This window comes from Pelophylax lessonae (genome assembly GCF_965119305.1).
Source record: "Pelophylax lessonae genome assembly, chromosome: 1".
NCBI lineage: Eukaryota > Metazoa > Chordata > Amphibia > Anura > Ranidae > Pelophylax > Pelophylax lessonae.
The window spans coordinates 370399888-370422586 of NC_138768.1; the positions used below are offsets into that span (position 1 = coordinate 370399888).

Below are 22699 nucleotides of genomic sequence, written 5' to 3' on the forward strand. Positions count from 1 at the left end.
CTTGCAACATCCTATGGAGTCACCCTTGCATGCAGGGACTAGAGTTGTGTCTTCCAACACTGTGTGCATTAATAGAAACATACACCCCCCATGGACTAGAATGGCAAGACACTCCCCTACTCCTCCCTCCTCCAAGCTAACAGACTGCACTGTCCACTGTTAAAGGAGAAGTATAGCCAAAGATATTTTTGCTATACCTTTCCTGTGGATCACAGGAGTGCAGTTTGTTCTGCAGTCCTGTGACCCGTTTCTAGCCGACAGTGGGATTAAGTCCACTGTCGGCTGACATCACTCAGCCAAGCCAGGCTCGAGAAACACCCTGACTTTACAGTCGGGATCCACCCACATGCCTTAACTGGCAGATGACCTAGCCTGCAAAGTAAGAGGAAGTATGACCGCACTCCGGTTGGTAGTTTTTTTCAAATCAAAAAGTGTTTCCTTTATTCTTCAAGTAAGATCAAATAAAGACAGACAGTGTACAAGCAGATGTAAAGGTAAAGGTAATTTGAAAAAAACTACCAAACGGAGTGCGGTCATACTTCCTCTTACTTTGCATGCTTCTGGATTACGGATCCGACCTGCACCAGGTTCCGGACACACACCAGCTTTCTGCTCACTAAGGGCTCAGACTCAAACAATTGGTGGTCTTTGATAGCTCAGTTCTCAGTCTTATAGCTGGCGGGGGACAGAAGCAGCATTGGATCGATGCTGCATCCATCTTGGTGAGCATCATTTTTTTTTTTTTTTCAAAAGCCCATACTTCTCTTTTAACTGGAGCAAGCAGCAATGAAAGTTGTAAACTGACAGCACTGGTATTGGAATTTTAACACAGTTTATTGAGAAATGTTTATTTGACTGTGCTCAATGTGTTAAACTAAAAAAAAATGCTGAGGGTTATTACTACTTTAACCTGTAATGAACCCTAAACCCAGGGATAAGGTTGTTCTGAGGCCCAATGCTTCTTTTCTTCCAAAGGGGTTGTATGGATGCGGTATATCATATTTAAGTCTATCTCTTGGCTTCAGCTTCCTTACAAAGGTTTAGCTCTCTTTGTCATTCCTGAAGGTTCTGGTGAGGGACAACCTGCTTCCCAGTCCACCATATCCAGGTGGAATTGGTATTCTATCACTCAAGGCTATATACTCAAGGTCAAGGTTCCTTCTTTTCCCATCAGAGCACACTTAATTAAATCAGCTAGTTCCCTATGGGACTTTAAGGCATCATGCATCTGTTTCTCAGATTATCAGGTTTTACCGGGTGATTGTTTAGGCTTTAGGTGATGCGCTTCTTCAGGGGGCTCTGTAGACTCTGTTGAGCCCTCTCTGTTAACCTATTGGCTTTTGTGGGCCTGTTGGACATTCATTTTCTGTGTTGTCCACCCCTGAATTTGTACCTGAATGCTCATACTGTGTCCTATAACATTTAAGAAAACAAGACTAGACTTATTGTAAAATCATTTTTTTGGAGTATATTAGAGTACATTGGTCCCCTCTGTTTTCTTATGATCCACTCGTAGTATTGTTTGCTACAAAACTGAGGCAGGCTTAAAATGTTTGTTACCCTAAAAATAAAAAAAAATAAAAATGGTTCCTGTTCGCTTAAAGCATGTTATACAGCACAGTGCCTGTGCTGTGTAATTTGGCCCCCGATATCATATAAAATACCTGGCTGATCCTGCCTAATTCTGCCCTCCCCCTGTAAACTGACCACGGTTTATCATGACTGCTGGGCCCTGACACGGTGGTCAGTTTACATGCCTCCATCATCCGCAGCTATCTGCAGCTCTCCCCTCCCATCTTGATGCTAAAAAACTATGATATGATCATACAATAGCCTCAGTTAAATAAAGACTAGGGTTGAGCGGACACCTAGATGTCCGTGTTCGACGGGTTCGGCCGAACTTTAAAAAAAAGTCCGGGTCCGTGTCCCGGACTTTAACCGAACTTTTCCCGGACACCGAACCCCATTGAAGTCAATGGGGACCCGAACTTTAAGGCACTAAAATGGCTCTAAAACACCAAAGGAAAGGGCTAGAGTGCTGCAAATGGCAGCAAAACGTAATTAAGAGCATGGCAAGTGCTCTGCAAACAAATGTGGATAGGGAAATAACTTAAAACAACAAAAAAAAACAGAAAAATAAAACAATGTTCTTCTTCATCTCTGAAGGACGAGGCCCATATGGAGTAGGAGGGAGGTTGAGGTGGTGGTGGATGTGGCGGTGACATAGGCGTGCGCACAGGGTGTGCTGGGTGTGCCTGGGCACACCCTAATCACCTAGGGCACATAGCATTGCCAGTGAGGAGATGGGAAAGATCTCCCTGGGACCTGCTCTGCTCTATTTCTCCTTGCCTACAGGTACATGGCCCCGATACATTACTCTCCCTGCTGGCAAACACATGCATGTGTATTTCAACTTTGGGGTGCACACCTTAATGCAATAGGCTGCGCACACCTATGGGCGGTGTAGGTGGAAGCGGCGGTGGAGGAGGACCAGGGCCGGATTAACAGCATCATGGGCTTGGTGCTGAGGATTTTGAAGGGCCTTAGGGCCGTGCCTTGCCATGCACCCAGAGGAGGAAGGGTGCAGCCATGCATGCCTAATTCAACATGGGATGCTGTCTCTGAAGCCCATAAACACATCCATGCATCGCCAACTGTCCCTCCTTGTCCGGCCTTCACGCTGTGTGGGGAGGTTCTGAGGGTGCTGCCTGGGGAAGCGAGCATAGAAGCCAGACTTCTGTGTTTACAAGTGACAGAAGAGCGGTAACAGTGAATATGGCCAACCCGGGGCCTATATAAAAGGTAGGGGCCTGGAGCTGCAGCTCCAATAGACCCTACATTAATCTGGCCCTGAGGAGGAGGACGAGGTAGCCAACACTGCTTCTTTTCACAAATTTTAAATGAGGGTACACCCCAAAAGAGTGAGAAAGAGCAAAAATGGAACAATGGGTGGGTAAGGTCGGTATCCATTGCTATTCTGCATAAGGTACGGAAAAGTCCCGTGGGATCCATGCCTGGTTCATTTTAATGAACGTGAGCTTGTCCACATTGTCTCTGGACAGGCGGCTGCGCTTGTCTGTTATAACGCCCCCAGCCGTGCTAAATACCCGTTCAGATAATACACTGGCTGCAGGGCACGCCAGCACCTCCAAGGCGTAAAGGGCAAGCTCAGGCCATGTGCCCAATTTGGAGACCCAGAAGTTGAAGGGGGCAGACCCGTCATTCACTACATGTAGGCGTGTGTACACATACTGCTCCACCATGTTGGTAAAATGCTGCCTCCTGCTAAGACGTTCCATCTGAGCTGCTGGTGCTGCTGTTTGTTGTGGCGTGCTGACAAAGCTTTTCCACATTTCGGCCATGCTAACCCTGCCTTCTGAGGTGCTGGCGGTGCCCTGGTTGCGTTGGCGACCTCCTCCTCCTCCTCCTCTGCCTTGTGCTTCCACTGTGGCCCCGCTGTCAGATGGGAATGCCAGCAGCATGGCGTCTACCAGCGTGCGCTTGTACTCGCGCATCTTGCGATCGCGCTCCAGTGAGTGAATTAAGGACGGTACGTTGTCCTTGTAACGGGGATCCAGCAGCGTGGCCACCCAGTAATCAGCACAAGTTAGAATGTGGGCAACTCGGCGGTCGTTGTGGAGACACTGCAGCATGTAATCGCTCATGTGTGCCAGGCTGCCCAGAGGCGACGAAAGGCTGTCCTCTGTGGGAGGTGTATGGTCCGTGTCCTCTGTATCCCCCCAGCCACGCACCAGTGATGGCCATGAGCTGGCCTGGGTGCCACCCTGCTGTGAACATGGTTCCATCTCCTCCTCCAGCTCCTCCTCCTCCTCATCCTCCTCATCCTCCAGAACTGTGCCCCTGCTGGACAATTGCGTCCCTGGCGTTTGCGTGTGCAGGAACCCACCCTCGGAGCCCCTTGCGAATGACTGCCCTGAAAGCCTTGGAAATGTTACCTCTTCATCCTCCTCCTCCTCCTCATCCTGTGCCACATCCTCTTCCATCATCGCCCGAATTGTTTTTTCAAGGAGGCATAGAAGTGGGATAGTTAAGCTGAGAACGGCGTCATTGCCACTGGCCATGTTGGTGGAGTACTCAAAACAGCGCAACAAGGCACACAGGTCTCGCATGGAGGCCCAGTTATTGGTGGTGAAGTGGTGCTGTTCCGCAGAGCGACTCACGCGTGCGTGCTGCAGCTGAAACTCCACTATGGCCTGCTGCTGCTCGCACAGTCTTTCCAGCATGTGCAAGGTGGAGTTCCACCTTGTGGGCACGTCACATATGAGGCGGTGAGCGGGAAGGCCGAAGTTACGCTGCAGCGCTGCCAGGCGAGCAGCAGCAGGGTGAGAACGCTGAAAGTGCGCACAAACGGCCCGCACTTTCTGCAGCAGCTCTGACATATCGGGGTAGTTTTTAAGGAACCTCTGCACCACCAAATTCAGCACATGCGCCAGGCAAGGGATGTGCGTCAAACCGGCTAGGCCCAGAGCTGCTATGAGATTTCGCCCGTTATCGCACACCACCAGGCCGGGCTTGAGGCTCGCTGGCAGCAACCACTCATTTGTCTGCTGTTCCATGCTCCTCCACAACTCCTGCGCGGTGTGTGGTTTGTCCCCCAAACAGGCAAGTTGTAAAACTGCCTGCTGTCGTTTACCCCTGGCCGTGCTGAAGTTGGTGGTGAAGGTGTTACGCTGTCCGGATGAGGAGGCGGTAGAGGATGAGGAAGCGGAGTAGGAGGAGTTAGGAACAGGAGGCAAACTGAAGCGCCCTGCAATCCTCGGTGGTGGAAGGACATGCGCCAAATTGCTATCCGCCTCAGGCCCATCCGCCACTGCATTTACCCAGTGTGCCGTTAGGGAGATATAACGCCCCTGACCGTGCTTACTGGTCCACGTATCCGTAGTTAGGTGGACCTTGGCACAGATGGCGTTGCGCAGTGCACACCTGATTTTTTCCCCCACTTGGTTGTGCAGGGAAGGGATGGCTTGCCTGGAAAAGTAGTGGCGGCTGGGCACGACGTACTGTGGGACAGCCACCGACATAAGGTTTTTAAAACTGTGCGTCTCCACCAGACGGAATGACAGCATTTCAAAGGCCAATAATTTTGAAATGCTGGCATTCAGGGCCAGGGATCGCGGGTGGGTAGGGGGGTACTTCCTCTTCCTCTCAAGTGTTTGGGAGATGGAAAGCTGAACGCTTCCACGGGACATTGTGGAGATGGTTGTTGGTGACCCAGGTGGTGGTGTTGCTGACAGATCGTCTGTTTGCGGGGTGGCAGGTGCCGGTATCACTACAGATGTGGCTGGAGCGGCCGAGACTGCAGCAGAAGAGGAAGCAGGATGAGCCAGAGACGTTTCTTGGTTTTGAAGGTGTGTACTCCACTGCAGCTCGTGCTTTGCACTTAGATGCCTGATCATGCAGGTTGTGCTCAGGTTGAGAAGGTTCATGCCTCGCTTCAAGCTCTGATTGCACAGGGTGCAAACCACTAGTGTCCTGTCATCAGCACATTTTCTAAAGAACTTCCACGCTAGAGAACTCCTTTGAGCTGACTTTGGTGCGCTCGTTCCCTTGCTGCGTTGGGCAGTAGCGGGCGTAGTGTCTAGGGCACGGCCGCTCCGCTTCTGCACCCTGCTCCCTCTTCTGCTGTGCTGGTGGCTCTGTGCGACCACCGCCTCTTCCTCCAAACTACTCAGTTCACCTGCATGACGTTCATTCCATGTGGGGTCGAGGACCTCATCGTCCTCCACATCATCTTCCACCCAGTCTTCACCCCTGCCCTCCTTGTCGGTCTCCACAATGCTGAACGCCGCAGCAGTTGGCACCTGCGTTTCGTCATCATCGGAGACGTGCTGCGATGATCCTTGCATGTACTCATCTTGAGGAATAAGTGGTTGGGCATCGCTGCACTCAATCTCTTCCACTTCTGGGGCAGGGCTAGGTGGATGGCCCTGGGAAACCCTGCTGACAGAGTCCTCAAAAAGAATAAGAGACTGCTGTATGGCTTGGGGCTCAGACTGCTGGCCTGATTTGCAAGGGGGTGAGGTGAAAGACGGTTGGACATTGGCTGCAGGTGCCAACTCTGACCTTTCTGCAGTAGACTGGGTGGGAGACAATGTGAAGGAACTGGAGGCACTGTCAGCAGCAAACCAATCTACTATCGCCTCAACTTGTTCTGGCCTCATCACTTCTAGGGGCGTTTGATGCCCTACCAAATACTGATGCAGGTTCTGTCGCCTACTCACACTTGAGGAAGGTGTTTCACTTGTGCGTGTAGCTGGCACAGATCGACCATGTCCTCTCCTTGCAACAGGAGCTCTACCAGCAGCACCACGACCCAGGCCACGGCCCTTATTTGACGGTCTCCTCATATTTCTGTAATTTAAGATCTTGCCCTAGAAAGGTTTTTATTGAATAGCGGAATAGAAAATATGATCCAAAAAAAGTGTATGTATATCACACGTACACAACCACACTAGGCCCCAATTACTATTGTTTGTACCCCTAAAAGGCTAGATGAGGAGTAGGGGGAGTATGGAACAGGCAGCACCCTCAAACCTTCAGAAGTATGAGATGAACCCCAACAACTTGGAAAGGTGGATCTCTCTCACACGTACCGACACTGACTATCCCGCAATTCAATTGATCCTCAAAGGTTTTTATTGAATAGCGGAATAGGAAATATGATCAAAAAAAGTGTATGTATCTCGCACGTACACAACCACACTAGGCCCCAATTACTATTGTTTGTACCCCTAAAAGGCTAGATGAGGAGTAGGGGGGGTATGGAACAGGCAGCACCCTCAAACCTTCAGAAGTATGAGATGAACCCCAACAACTTGGAAAGGTGGATCTCTCTCACACGTACCGACACAGACTATCCCGCAATTCAATTGATCCCCAAAGGTTTTTATTGAATAGCGGAATAGGAAATATGATCAAAAAAAGTGTATGTATCTCACACGTACAGAAACACACTAGGCCCCAATTACTATTGTTTGTACACCTAAAAGGATGGATGAGGAGGAGGAGGAGTATGGAACAGGCAGCACCCTCAAAGCTTCAGAAGTATGAGATGAACCCCAAAAACTTGGAAAGGTGGATCTCACACGTACCGACACAGACTATCCCGCAATTTAATTGATCCCCAAAGGTTTTTATTGAATAGCGGAATAGGAAATATGATCAAAAAATGTGTATGTATCTCACACGTACAGAAGCACACTAGGCCCCAATTACTATTGTTTGTACACCTAAAAGGATGGATGAGGAGGAGGAGGAGTATGGAACAGGCAGCACCCTCAAAGCTTCAGAAGTATGAGATGAACCCCAAAAACTTGGAAAGGTGGATCTCACACGTACCGACACAGACTATTCCGCAATTTAATTGATCCCCAAAGGTTTTTATTGAATAGCGGAATAGGAAATATGATCAAAAAATGTGTATGTATCTCACACGTACAGAAGCACACTAGGCCCCAATTACTATTGTTTGTACACCTAAAAGGATGGATGAGGAGGAGGAGGAGTATGGAACAGGCAGCACCCTCAAAGCTTCAGAAGTATGAGATGAACCCCAAAAACTTGGAAAGGTGGATCTCACACGTACCGACACAGACTATCCCGCAATTTAATTGATCCCCAAAGGTTTTTATTGAATAGCGGAATAGGAAATATGATCAAAAAAAGTGTATGTATCTCGCACGTACAGAAACACACTAGGCCCCAATTACTATTGTTTGTACACCTAAAAGGATGGATGAGGAGGAGGAGGAGTATGGAACAGGCAGCACCCTCAAAGCTTCAGAAGTATGAGATGAACCCCAAAAACTTGGAAAGGTGGATCTCACACGTACCGACACAGACTATTCCGCAATTTAATTGATCCCCAAAGGTTTTTATTGAATAGCGGAATAGGAAATATGATCAAAAAATGTGTATGTATCTCACACGTACAGAAGCACACTAGGCCCCAATTACTATTGTTTGTACACCTAAAAGGATGGATGAGGAGGAGGAGGAGTATGGAACAGGCAGCACCCTCAAAGCTTCAGAAGTATGAGATGAACCCCAAAAACTTGGAAAGGTGGATCTCACACGTACCGACACAGACTATTCCGCAATTTAATTGATCCCCAAAGGTTTTTATTGAATAGCGGAATAGGAAATATGATCAAAAAATGTGTATGTATCTCACACGTACAGAAGCACACTAGGCCCCAATTACTATTGTTTGTACACCTAAAAGGATGGATGAGGAGGAGGAGGAGTATGGAACAGGCAGCACCCTCAAAGCTTCAGAAGTATGAGATGAACCCCAAAAACTTGGAAAGGTGGATCTCACACGTACCGACACAGACTATCCCGCAATTTAATTGATCCCCAAAGGTTTTTATTGAATAGCGGAATAGGAAATATGATCAAAAAAAGTGTATGTATCTCGCACGTACACAACCACACTAGGCCCCAATTACTATTGTTTGTACCCCTAAAAGGCTAGATGAGGAGTAGGGGGGGTATGGAACAGGCAGCACCCTCAAACCTTCAGAAGTATGAGATGAACCCCAACAACTTGGAAAGGTGGATCTCTCTCACACGTACCGACACAGACTATCCCGCAATTCAATTGATCCTCAAAGGTTTTTATTGAATAGCGGAATAGGAAATATGATCAAAAAAAGTGTATGTATCTCGCACGTACACAACCACACTAGGCCCCAATTACTATTGTTTGTACCCCTAAAAGGCTAGATGAGGAGTAGGGGGGGTATGGAACAGGCAGCACCCTCAAACCTTCAGAAGTATGAGATGAACCCCAACAACTTGGAAAGGTGGATCTCTCTCACACGTACCAACACAGACTATCCCCCAATTTAACTGATCCCCAAAGGTTTTTGATTAAATAGCGGAATAGAAAATATGATCCCAAAAAAGTGTATGTATATCACACGTACACAACCACACTAGGCCCCAATTACTATTGTTTGTACCCCTAAAAGGCTAGGAGTAGGGGGAGTATGGAACAGGCAGCACCCTCAAACCTTCAGAAGTATGAGATGAACCCCAACAACTTGGAAAGGTGGATCTCTCTCACACGTACCAACACAGACTATCCCCCAATTTAACTGATCCCCAGAGGTTTTTGATTAAATAGCGGAATAGAAAATATGATCCCAAAAAAGTGTATGTATATCACACGTACACAACCACACTAGGCCCCAATTACTATTGTTTGTACCCCTAAAAGGCTAGGAGTAGGGGGAGTATGGAACAGGCAGCACCCTCAAACCTTCAGAAGTATGAGATGAACCCCAACAACTTGGAAAGGTGGATCTCTCTCACACGTACCAACACAGACTATCCCCCAATTTAACTGATCCCCAAAGGTTTTTGATTAAATAGCGGAATAGAAAATATGATCCCAAAAAAGTGTATGTATATCACACGTACACAACCACACTAGGCCCCAATTACTATTGTTTGTACCCCTAAAAGGCTAGGAGTAGGGGGAGTATGGAACAGGCAGCACCCTCAAACCTTCAGAAGTATGAGATGAACCCCAACAACTTGGAAAGGTGGATCTCTCTCACACGTACCAACACAGACTATCCCCCAATTTAACTGATCCCCAAAGGTTTTTGATTAAATAGCGGAATAGAAAATATGATCCCAAAAAAGTGTATGTATATCACACGTACACAACCACACTAAGCCCCAATTACTATTGTTTGTACCCCTAAAAGGCTAGGAGTAGGGGGGAGTATGGAACAGGCAGCACCCTCAAACCTTCAGAAGTATGAGATGAACCCCAACAACTTGGAAAGGTGGATCTCTCTCACACGTACCAACACAGACTATCCCCCAATTTAACTGATCCCCAGAGGTTTTTGATTAAATAGCGGAATAGAAAATATGATCCCAAAAAAGTGTATGTATATCACACGTACACAACCACACTAGGCCCCAATTACTATTGTTTGTACCCCTAAAAGGCTAGGAGTAGGGGGAGTATGGAACAGGCAGCACCCTCAAACCTTCAGAAGTATGAGATGAACCCCAACAACTTGGAAAGGTGGATCTCTCTCACACGTACCAACACAGACTATCCCCCAATTTAACTGATCCCCAAAGGTTTTTGATTAAATAGCGGAATAGAAAATATGATCCCAAAAAAGTGTATGTATATCACACGTACACAACCACACTAGGCCCCAATTACTATTGTTTGTACCCCTAAAAGGCTAGGAGTAGGGGGAGTATGGAACAGGCAGCACCCTCAAACCTTCAGAAGTATGAGATGAACCCCAACAACTTGGAAAGGTGGATCTCTCTCACACGTACCAACACAGACTATCCCCCAATTTAACTGATCCCCAGAGGTTTTTGATTAAATAGCGGAATAGAAAATATGATCCCAAAAAAGTGTATGTATATCACACGTACACAACCACACTAGGCCCCAATTACTATTGTTTGTACCCCTAAAAGGCTAGGAGTAGGGGGAGTATGGAACAGGCAGCACCCTCAAACCTTCAGAAGTATGAGATGAACCCCAACAACTTGGAAAGGTGGATCTCTCTCACACGTACCAACACAGACTATCCCCCAATTTAACTGATCCCCAGAGGTTTTTGATTAAATAGCGGAATAGAAAATATGATCCCAAAAAAGTGTATGTATATCACACGTACACAACCACACTAGGCCCCAATTACTATTGTTTGTACCCCTAAAAGGCTAGGAGTAGGGGGAGTATGGAACAGGCAGCACCCTCAAACCTTCAGAAGTATGAGATGAACCCCAACAACTTGGAAAGGTGGATCTCTCTCACACGTACCAACACAGACTATCCCCCAATTTAACTGATCCCCAAAGGTTTTTGATTAAATAGCGGAATAGAAAATATGATCCCAAAAAAGTGTATGTATATCACACGTACACAACCACACTAGGCCCCAATTACTATTGTTTGTACCCCTAAAAGGCTAGGAGTAGGGGGAGTATGGAACAGGCAGCACCCTCAAACCTTCAGAAGTATGAGATGAACCCCAACAACTTGGAAAGGTGGATCTCTCTCACACGTACCAACACAGACTATCCCCCAATTTAACTGATCCCCAGAGGTTTTTGATTAAATAGCGGAATAGAAAATATGATCCCAAAAAAGTGTATGTATATCACACGTACACAACCACACTAGGCCCCAATTACTATTGTTTGTACCCCTAAAAGGCTAGGAGTAGGGGGAGTATGGAACAGGCAGCACCCTCAAACCTTCAGAAGTATGAGATGAACCCCAACAACTTGGAAAGGTGGATCTCTCTCACACATACCAACACAGACTATCCCCCAATTTAACTGATCCCCAGAGGTTTTTGATTAAATAGCGGAATAGAAAATATGATCCCAAAAAAGTGTATGTATATCACACGTACACAACCACACTAGGCCCCAATTACTATTGTTTGTACCCCTAAAAGGCTAGGAGTAGGGGGAGTATGGAACAGGCAGCACCCTCAAACCTTCAGAAGTATGAGATGAACCCCAACAACTTGGAAAGGTGGATCTCTCTCACACGTACCAACACAGACTATCCCCCAATTTAACTGATCCCCAAAGGTTTTTGATTAAATAGCGGAATAGAAAATATGATCCCAAAAAAGTGTATGTATATCACACGTACACAACCACACTAGGCCCCAATTACTATTGTTTGTACCCCTAAAAGGCTAGGAGTAGGGGGAGTATGGAACAGGCAGCACCCTCAAACCTTCAGAAGTATGAGATGAACCCCAACAACTTGGAAAGGTGGATCTCTCTCACACGTACCAACACAGACTATCCCCCAATTTAACTGATCCCCAGAGGTTTTTGATTAAATAGCGGAATAGAAAATATGATCCCAAAAAAGTATATGTATATCACACGTACACAACCACACTAGGCCCCAATTACTATTGTTTGTACCCCTAAAAGGCTAGGAGTAGGGGGAGTATGGAACAGGCAGCACCCTCAAACCTTCAGAAGTATGAGATGAACCCCAACAACTTGGAAAGGTGGATCTCTCTCACACGTACCAACACAGACTATCCCCCAATTTAACTGATCCCCAGAGGTTTTTGATTAAATAGCGGAATAGAAAATATGATCCCAAAAAAGTGTATGTATATCACACGTACACAACCACACTAGGCCCCAATTACTATTGTTTGTACCCCTAAAAGGCTAGGAGTAGGGGGAGTATGGAACAGGCAGCACCCTCAAACCTTCAGAAGTATGAGATGAACCCCAACAACTTGGAAAGGTGGATCTCTCTCACACGTACCAACACAGACTATCCCCCAATTTAACTGATCCCCAGAGGTTTTTGATTAAATAGCGGAATAGAAAATATGATCCCAAAAAAGTGTATGTATATCACACGTACACAACCACACTAGGCCCCAATTACTATTGTTTGTACCCCTAAAAGGCTAGGAGTAGGGGGGAGTATGGAACAGGCAGCACCCTCAAACCTTCAGAAGTATGAGATGAACCCCAACAACTTGGAAAGGTGGATCTCTCTCACACGTACCAACACAGACTATCCCCCAATTTAACTGATCCCCAAAGGTTTTTGATTAAATAGCGGAATAGAAAATATGATCCCAAAAAAGTGTATGTATATCACACGTACACAACCACACTAGGCCCCAATTACTATTGTTTGTACCCCTAAAAGGCTAGATGAGGAGTAGGGGGAGTATGGAACAGGCAGCACCCTCAAACCTTCAGTATGAGATTGTGTTCACTGTACCCCACAAAGATTGAGTTCACTGCACCCCACAATGATTGTGTTCACTGCACCCCACAAAGATTGTGTTCACTGCACCTCACAAAGATTGTGTTCACTGTACCCCCCAAAGATTTTGTTCACTGCACCCCACAAAGATTCTGTTCACTGTACCCCACAAAGATTGTGTTCACTGCACCCCAAAAAGATTGTGTTCACTGCACCCCAAAAAGGATGTTGTTCACTGCACCCCAAAAAGGATGTTGTTCACTCCACCCCAAAAAGATTGTGTTCACTGCACCCCACAAAGATTGTGTTCACTGCACCCCAAAAAGATTGTGTTCACTGCACCCCAAAAATGATTTTGTTCACTGCACCCCAAAAAGGATTTTGTTCACTGCACCCCAAAAAGGATGTTGTTCACTCCACCCCAAAAAGATTGTGTTCACTGCACCCCAAAAAGATTGTGTTCACTGCACCCCACAAAGGATTTTGTTCACTGCACCCCAAAAAGATTGTGTTCACTGCACCCAAAAAAGGATGTTGTTCACTGCACCCCAAAAAGGATTTTGTTCACTGCACCCCAAAAAGATTGTGTTCACTGCACCCCACAAAGGATTTTGTTCACTGCACCCCACAAAGATTGTGTTCACTGCACACCAAAAAGGATTGTGTTCACTGCACCCCAAAAAGATTTTGTTCACTGCACCCCAAAAAGATTGTGTTCACTGCAGCCCAAAAAGATTGTGTTCACTGCAGCCCAAAAAGATTGTGTTCACTGCAGCCCAAAAAGATTGTGTTCACTGCAGCCCAAAAAGATTGTGTTCACTGCAGCTCACACACAGAAAAATGGATGTGGATCACTGACACCTGCCTATCTCCAATCCCACACCACACAGCAATATCGATTGTAGTTTGTAGAACACAGTTTCCCTAAAATTCAGCAGACTCTGTCCCTAACAGGATTGAGAAGAGATCGTAGATCAGGATTGAGTGCAGATTCACCCCACCCCCCACACAGCAATATCGATTGTAGTTTGTAGAACACAGTTTCCCTAAAATTCAGCAGACTCTGTCCCTAACAGGATTGAGAAGAGATCGTAGATCAGGATTGAGTGCAGATTCACCCCACCCCCCACACAGCAATATCGATTGTAGTTTGTAGAACACAGTTTCCCTAAAATTCAGCAGACTCTGTCCCTAACAGGATTGAGAAGAGATCGTAGATCAGGATTGAGTGCAGATTCACCCCACCCCCCACACAGCAATATCGATTGTAGTTTGTAGAAGACACTGACCCTATATAATTCAGCAGACTCTATCCCTAAAATGCCTACAACTCGCCCTGCCTAAACACTCCGACCTGTCCCTCAATTCTATCCGGACACAAATGGTTTTTTCCTGCCTATCTTTCCCTAATCAGCAGCCAGCACGTTGATGTGTGCTCTCTGTCCCTGAATCTAAGCAGCATAATGACGCCGCTGCGGCTGCCTCGAACTTATAAAGACTTGGTCACATGCTTCAGACGGCCAATCACAGCTACTGAGACATTTGCAGGCATGGCTGGGATGGCTTAAGGCACACCAGTTAAACGATTGTTGATTGGCTGTTGAAAGCCCGCCATGAAAAGAGCGCCAAAGCATGCAAAACCCGGAAATAAAACGACCGAACACGGATTTTTACCCGAACATACAGTAAAGTGTCCGTGTCCGTGTTCGGGTACAAAAAATCCAATTATTCGGTACGAACACGAATAATACAGTCCGTGTTCGCTCAACACTAATAAAGACATGTGCCCCACTGCATGTGTTTTATTAAAAAAATGTTCATTCTACCTTATTTCACAGCGCCTTCGACACACATGTGCTCGCCACTCTCCTCCTCTCTTCCTCTTATCAAGGCTGACATCAGCAAGAGTTCTCTGCCCCTCCCGCTGTATGTGTCAGCCCAGAAGAGGTGTGAGGTGAGGAGTCATGTGAGTGCAGGGAGGATCTGTGAAAGAAGGTAGAATCTGCATTTTTGTAAATTAAACATGTGCAGTGGGGCACATGTCCTTATTTAACAGAAGCTATTGTATGATCATATCTTATTGGCTTTCCATTCACTTTACGTATGAGGGGTTCTCTTGTTTGCCCGTGTCCAATTTCCTGAAGTTGCCATGATGCTGCACTTGTGATCAGTTATGGCACCAGCCATTTGATGACTTCATAGTTCAGTTGATAGCACGAGCAACTGTGACATTGATTATTTTAGTTAAGCACAAAGAGATTTAAAAATTATAGTCATGTGGCTGAACGATACTTACTCTTGTGTTAAAGATTTGTGAATAAAATCTAAGTGTCTTGTGGTTTCATATTCCTTTGTCCTGTTCTTAGTGTGACATAAAAATATTGCAAGCCATAAAAAACAGTACACATTAAATGTCAAACACTTATAGCAAATTTACTATATTTTATCATCTGCAACATGTTCAGCATGAAATGGACATTAACAGTATGGCAGAAGATTTATATAGACCAACATAATACTCTTTGTGTTTTGTCCCTCCAACAGAGTTATTTATAACAGAGGATGAACTAAAAAAAGTACATGATTTTGAAGAACAGTGTATAGAAGAGTATTTCCGAGAAAAAGATGACCGGTTTAACTCTTCTAATGATGAAAGAATAAGAGTCACAGCAGAAAGGTTTGTATGTGGTTTTCTATTGCTTCCTAACAGTAGCTATTATTACAATTTATCATAAAACAAACCTGTTTCTAGGGAAAAGTTGACTTAGATCAGACACGGAAGTATCAAATACCAGTGGCCATTAGACATGTGCAGAATGAAAATATTTGTTTCATTTTGGATTGATTCGTTAAGTTACTAATTTCATTTTGTTGCATTCATAATGAAATGTGTTTACTTTTGTTTTGTTTAGTTTATTAGTTTTCGACCAGAATCAAATTTTCCAATGGATTCCAAGTATTCTAATCTGATTTGAATAGAAAATATTGAATTGATCACAAGTCATCGTGAAGAATAGCTGGTTCTATTCGAAATTTGAATTTTGGAAGATGGCTATATTCTTTCTATTTTATTCTAGGCTATGCTATTTTATTATTTTCGAAATTCAATTTTTTAAAAACAGCTATATTCTTTCTATTTTATTCTATTTTAATCTGTTACATTTTTTTTCTATTCTATTCTATTCTTTTTATTTTATAGTCAATTCTGTTTTATTCTACTCTATTCCTTTCTATACTATTCTGTTTGATTCCTTTCCATTCTATTAAACTCCTTTCCACTCTATTCTATTCTTTTTTTCCATTCTATATAATTCTATTCAGTTTTAGTATATTCTATTCTTTTATATTTTATTCTACTCTTTTATTTTCTATTCTATTCTCTTCTTTTTTATTCTATTCTATTCTATAAAGCAGCCTAAGTAGGAATCGTCATGTTATTTCTAGTTTATACCTTACTGTATATATTGAAATATTTTTCCATTTTGAATAAAAATTTATTTTTTAATTTGAATTCATTTTCAAATTCAGATAATTAATTTCATTTTCATTTATTTTAGTTTAAATGTATTACTACTGTGATTTGGGAATTCAAATACAATCTCCAAATAATGAAAATTTAATCTGAATTTTGATTTCTAACAAAACGAATTGCACATATCTAGTGGCCATAGCCTTGCAATTGAGTAGGATTAGAGTAGCAATCTACTGGGAGGGAAAAAATTACTACTATTGATCTTTTTTCTTTCACTTATCCTAAATGTCTAGCTGTTTCAAATTATCTTGTTTGGCCAGTTTAATAGATAGATTTACAATGTATGATTCGACATTTTTTCTGGTCCATCCCTTATAAAAGGAATGAGTAACTATAAGGCCGGGATCACATGGGTGGGTTCTTGCCTGGGGTCCGGCGTGTGTCTGTTCAATGGTTCAGGTGTGATTCAGGCTTTAATTTTTGCCTGAATTCACACCTGAATCAGACCCAAACATGCATAGGACCCTTTTGCAATTCGCTCCATTGCTGCCCGGGACCTGTGTGAACTGACTCACACTCGTATGTCATGCAAATTGGATGCAAGGAAACCCGCATCCAATTCGCAGATATGTGAACCCAGTCTGAGGAGATGTGCTACATCAAACTACATAAATCAGAGATTTTCATTTACCTTCTTCAGGTTGTTGAATTGTTTCTGTCCCAGGCTTCCTGCAAAGGGTTTAGAGTTACATCTCAGTTGTTTGTATTTTTATCTCTATTGCTAGCATATCTGTACTATAACTTTCTGCTGGTCTTAGTATCGGCTCACACTAGCTGGGCTTCAAAGACGCCTGACTTTGAAGCCACGCCGCATCGCACAGCATGACTTCTTTAACAGAAGTCAATACAAGTCACTCTGAATTCACCCCCAAGTAGTGCAGGAACCTTTTTTTTTTAAGTTGGAGCAGCTTAAGTCACCCCAATTACAACGGTTCCATTGCACTGAATAGGGTGCGACTTGTCAGGAGACTAAGTCGTCTGACAGATTGCCCCAGTGTGAACTGAGCCCTAGGATGCACACCTACGCCATTTGCTACAATTTATCGGTCCAGCAACTTATTTAGGTTTAGGCATTCCTGCAATGTTGTGACAATGTGTGACAAATATAAATTGTGTATCAATATCTGAACTTCCTGATTCTTTTCTCATTATGAACCCAACCTATCATTGCTCACCTATCTGAATTTAACTCTGCTTGCATTAAAGTATGTCTGATTGGCTCTTGACCTAATCTTTGGCTGTCTTGTGAACCTGCCTGTCCTGACCAGTACTCATCTTATGATTTTGCAGGCACTGAATATAACTTTTTTTCATAGACTATGTTTTCCTTAGCAAATTTTTGTCACCTGACTACAGGTCAGCAAGTGAAACAAACTCAACATTGGTTTCTTGTGAATATTGCATTGTCCTTCTGCTCTCTGTCTTATGGCTGACATAGGGTCTGCCCTAACCAACGACAGTTAGATTGTAATGCAATTGTAATACTAGACTAGCCTGTCTAAATTCAAATCCACATATGTAAATATCTATAAGGCTCCGTTCACATGTAGGCATTTTGGGGCGTTTTTGGGGAGTTTTTCTGCTCTAGGATCAGCTCTCAAAACGCCCAACAAGACAAATCCTATTCATTTCAATGGCCCCTATTCACATCTGAGCGTTTTGACGCTGTGAGCAAAACGCCCAACACTCAAAAAAGTACATGAGCTTCTTTTTGGGCAGATTACAGGCGTTTTCCATTCGTCTCTATTCAATCTAAAAACGCCTGCACAAAAAAACGCCTGTAAAAACGCCTGTAAATCGCGGTAAAAATTGCGGTAAAAATCGCTGTAAAATCACGTTAAAAACGCGTGAAAACGCTACGCTCAGGTGTGAATGTAGCCTTAAGCTAGTTTATGTATAAAGGCATAAAAGAAGAATATGCATTTCTAAAAAAAAAAAAGAAATAGTGTTTTTTTACAACAAAACAAGTTATACATATATTTTCTTTTTCAGAGTGGAAAATATGGCTATGCGCCTCGAAGAGGTCAATGAAAGGGAACATTTTATGAAGGCATCTCTCCAAACAGTAGATATAAGACTTGCTCAGCTTGAGGAGCTGCTGGGAAGAATGACTACAGCTCTAGAAAAGTTTACAGGAGTGGAAAGAGTAGAGAACAATAAACCAAGGTCTAGAACTTCCTCAGATTGTACTGATGCTGCTTATATGGTTAGACAGAGCAGCTTTAATAGTCAAGAAGGGAATTCCTATAAATTGCATGAAATTATAGACCCTGTTGGTGAAGAACCATTGTCCCCTACATCACCCACCCTTATGCCTCGAATGAGAAGCCAATCTTTTTATGCAACAAATTTAAAGGACAAGACTGGGTTAGAAAAATTTGATGGTTTGTTTAAGGAAAGAACTTTAAGCCTACAACGTGCTATAAGCTCCCACTCTATATCTAAAGATATAAAACCTCCGCCTTCCCCATTAAACTCTTTGTCAGTAGCTCCAGACTCTAGGAGGCCTTCTTCTTGCATAGACATATATGTTTCAGCAATGGATGAGGCGCAGTTTGGCATAGACTGCGGAGAAAGCTCAATGAATGTAGGTTGCAGTGATCACTTTGCAGATTCGGCTTTCACAAGTCGGGGCTGTAGTTCTTCCGGTCATTGTGGGGAGAGAAGATGCAGCAGAAATCCTAGCTATGAGGAAGGCACAACTACAGACACCCTTGGATATGTTTCAGATAACACAAGTATGCCATGTGGCCAAAATCCCTGGGATACAGACCCTCCAACGTATCATACACTAGAACGCTCTAAAAGCAGTCGTTTTCTAGCTACAGCGCCCTTCATCCTAGAAGAAACGCCTATAGTAAAATCTCAGAGTTTTATATTTTCACCCTCTAGAAGTTATTATAACAATCTTGGTATACCAGTAAAGACTGCAGAATATACAAGTATCACAGACTGTATAGATACCAGGTGTGTTAGCAATACACCCCAAGCAACTGCTGAAAGGTCCACATCTCCAGGATGTGTTCGAGAAAAGGTAGAAGACCTTAGCTGCTGCCATCCCGAGAGAGAAGCTGAGCTTAGTCATCCCAGCTCAGAGAATGAGGATCCTGATGCAGATGGGAAAAATAAATGCACACCTTCCCAAGAAAGTTCATCATCAAGAACGATTTTCAATAATTTATCATTCCCAAAGATTGAAAGGGCAAACAGTTACTCTGCAGAGGAACCCAGTACAGTGTATGGGCACACAAAGAAGAGCTATTCAATAAGTGATAAACTAGATAGACCGCGTACTTCTTCAAGCCTTAGAAATCCATTCCAAAGGAGTAAGTCATCCAGACCTGAAAGCAGAGGAGACTCTTTGTCTATGCGTCGACTTTCAAGAACGGCAGCCTTTCGTAGTTTTGAAAGCAAACATAAGTTCTAAAACTATTTTGTACAGATTGAAAAGGGAAAAAATTGTAAGAGTTGCCTACCCACAATATTTTCTATCACCATACTGTGACCTCACCATGTGAATCATTAAGTGAAAAACCCACCACTGCCACATGCCAAGCAATCACTTTACTTATCCTGTCCAAAAACTATTTTTAGTATAATTTTCAATACATAATGGTCGAGTCTGCAATATAATGTGATTCACATGCATTTTAAGTTGTACAAACATTTAAGCCTCTTTCCCAAGGGTTTTTATGAACATGTCTCGATTTCACAAAATGGTCTATCTACCTTGATTCTTGGGGTAAGTTAAGAAATTTGCACAGCACAGAAGGACTTTAGCATTGAAGCACATATATAATGTACTTGATATCTCCTGTGTTTGCTCTCTGTTAAAAAGCCTCTATTGTCCTGTTTTGTGTATTTCACAACAGGAGATCTCAGGTCTGAATCCTGTCCTGCCAACAACACTTCAGTCCATCATGTCAGAAGAGCAAACATGACAACGTAATTGCAGCATGATTAATGGCCTGCCTGTTCTGTATTAGCTTCCAGTGCCACACAACAATTCAGTTTTTTCCAAAACAAAAAAAAAAAAAAAGAAAAAATGCCTTTTGTATTGTTAAAAGCATAAAGTTTTATCTTACATATGTATATATCTAAATAAACTGTCTTTCATGGGCATTGTAGCACAGTCAAGCAAGCTCAGGATGAATGTAATTTCATGGCTTAATGTAATATATTTATTTTTTTACCATGTGTTGTCAATACAGTTGCCTAAGTAAACGCATGCTTTAAAAGCAGTGGTGATATTATGACGATACATGTTTGTGAGAGGAGTGTGATATGCTAAACCTCACTGTTTTGTTTCTGTGATTTTGGTTTTTTAATCTAAATTCCATGTTCTACGATCACTGCCAGAGTAGTTAACCTTTAAACTTCAGATTCATTACATAAAAAAGAAATAGAAAAAATGCATTTACTTTTTGTAAAATACATAAAGGTCTTTTGTTTTCTGTACTCAGGGCCTGATTTACATAGGTGGAGCTTGTAGGCAGAAACCTTACCCTTGCCCATCCTTTACCCTTAGGTGCAAATGACTGATAGTGTTCTCAAAGTTTCCTTTTTCACTACAAAGGTTGAACATATAAAAACTAGTACCAAAGTTGCATAAGGGGACAACTTTAAAACCAAGCCTAATGCTAAAAATGACCCTGGCTGTGCTACACGCTAGTTGGAAGTTGGTCAGGGCATGCATTTATATTATTAAAAAAGAGGTACCCAAAATGAAATCAAAGTGAAGGTTAGTGGCTTGGGCGTTTAACATGAAATGGTAATTTAATGTATTTTGTGCATTTAAATAATAATTGTACAGTATAATTTTTGGCAATGCAAACTACCAGAACGAGTAAATAAGCAATGTGTCTCATTTTAAGCTTTAGTTTCCTTACTTAGACCTTTACAAAGTCGCTCATATTAAAAAAGTGATGGATATAATGCAATCGTAATTCTTTGGGTCTTGGTACTAATGTAAGGCAGACAGGGTTACTAGCACTAGACAGAAGAAATGTTTAGTGCACTAGTTGACCCCTGGAAGATTTAGCCCCCTTCATGACCAGGCCATTTTTTGTGATACAGCACTGAATTACTTTAACTGACAATTGCGCGGTTGTGCGAGGCTGTACCCAAATAAAATGTATGTCCTTTTTTTCCCACAAATAAAGCTTTCTTTTCGTGGTATTTTATCACCTCTGTATTTTTTTTATTTTTTGCACTATAAACAAATAAAAACTCACAATTTAACAATATAAAACATATCCAATAAAAAAATAAAAAAAATTTAATTTCTTTATCAATTTAGGCCAATATGAATTCTGATACATATTTTTGGTAAAAAAAAAAAATCCCAAAAAGCCTATATGAATTGGTTTGCACAAAGGTTATGGTGTCTAGAAATTATGGGATATATTTATGGAATTTTTATTTATTTATTTATTTTGCCAGTAATGGCGGTGATTAGCAACTTATAGTTAGATATTGCGGTGGACAAATTGGACACTAAAGGGTATTATTTACTAGCTAGAGAGTGCAAAATCAGTCACACTTTTGCAGAGAAACCAATCAGCTTCTAACCTCAGCTTGTTTAATTAAGCTTTGGCAATAAAACCCAGAAGCTGATTGGTTTCTCTGCAGAAGTGTGACTAATTTTGCACTCTAGTCTCTAGCTTTAGTAAATAAACCCATAACTGACACTTTTGACACTTTTTTGGGGTCCAGTGACACTAATAAAGTGATCAGTGCTAAAAAAATATGCACTGGCTCTGTACTAATGACACTGGCTTGAAGGGGTTAACATCAGGGGCAAGCAAAGGGCTGTGTTCCAATTTGTCAAACCAGTGATTTTGTACTGTGTGGGAGTTGCTTTTACTGCTTTGCAGGAACACAGGATCAATACCTTCCCTACTGACGGAACGCGATACGTTTACATAGGGAGATTGGCAGTATAACTCTCTGCCTAATGATTGACCAGAGCTGATCGAGATGATCAAGATCAGCTCCCTCTGTGTATAATCGCAGTGAGAGTGGGTCGCCGATAGCGCGCATGTGTGCCCCCACATCCAGAAATGCAGGATTATGTACTAGGTATGCGATCCTGCACAGGAGAGCTGCCTTGCTGTTGTATATGTAAGTTATACAGTCAGGGAAGTCAAACAGATGGAATGGAGCATAAGAGTAAGTGTTATTTACCTACCATGCCAGCCCAACCACCCTCCACTAATTCACAATGAGTGCCATTGTCTTTTTTTTACATTACATAGAATAATATATTCGGTCTATCAATAGAAGGCAGTTAGTAAAAGCTTTTCTTTGTGAGGACTGATGTTGTCTAGGTTTATTGTTTATATAAAGAGTGCCTGAGCCATCACTATGTTGGTCATTTTTGGAGAAGT

The 22699-nt window shown here is 43.1% G+C and overlaps 1 protein-coding gene across 2 annotated transcripts in view; it reads left to right on the forward strand.

Moving 5' to 3' along the window:
* TRPM3 (transient receptor potential cation channel subfamily M member 3) overlaps positions 1–20760 on the forward strand; it is a 552760-nt gene extending 532000 nt beyond the window's left edge. The window contains exons 25-26 of one of the 2 annotated variants that reach the window (XM_082252764.1): positions 15323–15455; positions 18303–20760. In XM_082252764.1, the coding sequence (XP_082108890.1) occupies positions 15323–15455; positions 18303–19737 (1568 nt within the window). In that variant the 3' untranslated portion in view covers positions 19738–20760. The remainder of the gene's footprint in view (positions 1–15322; positions 15456–18302) is intronic. The other variant, XM_082252765.1, reaches the window with a different exon arrangement.
* Positions 20761–22699: the final 1939 nt, after the last annotated feature.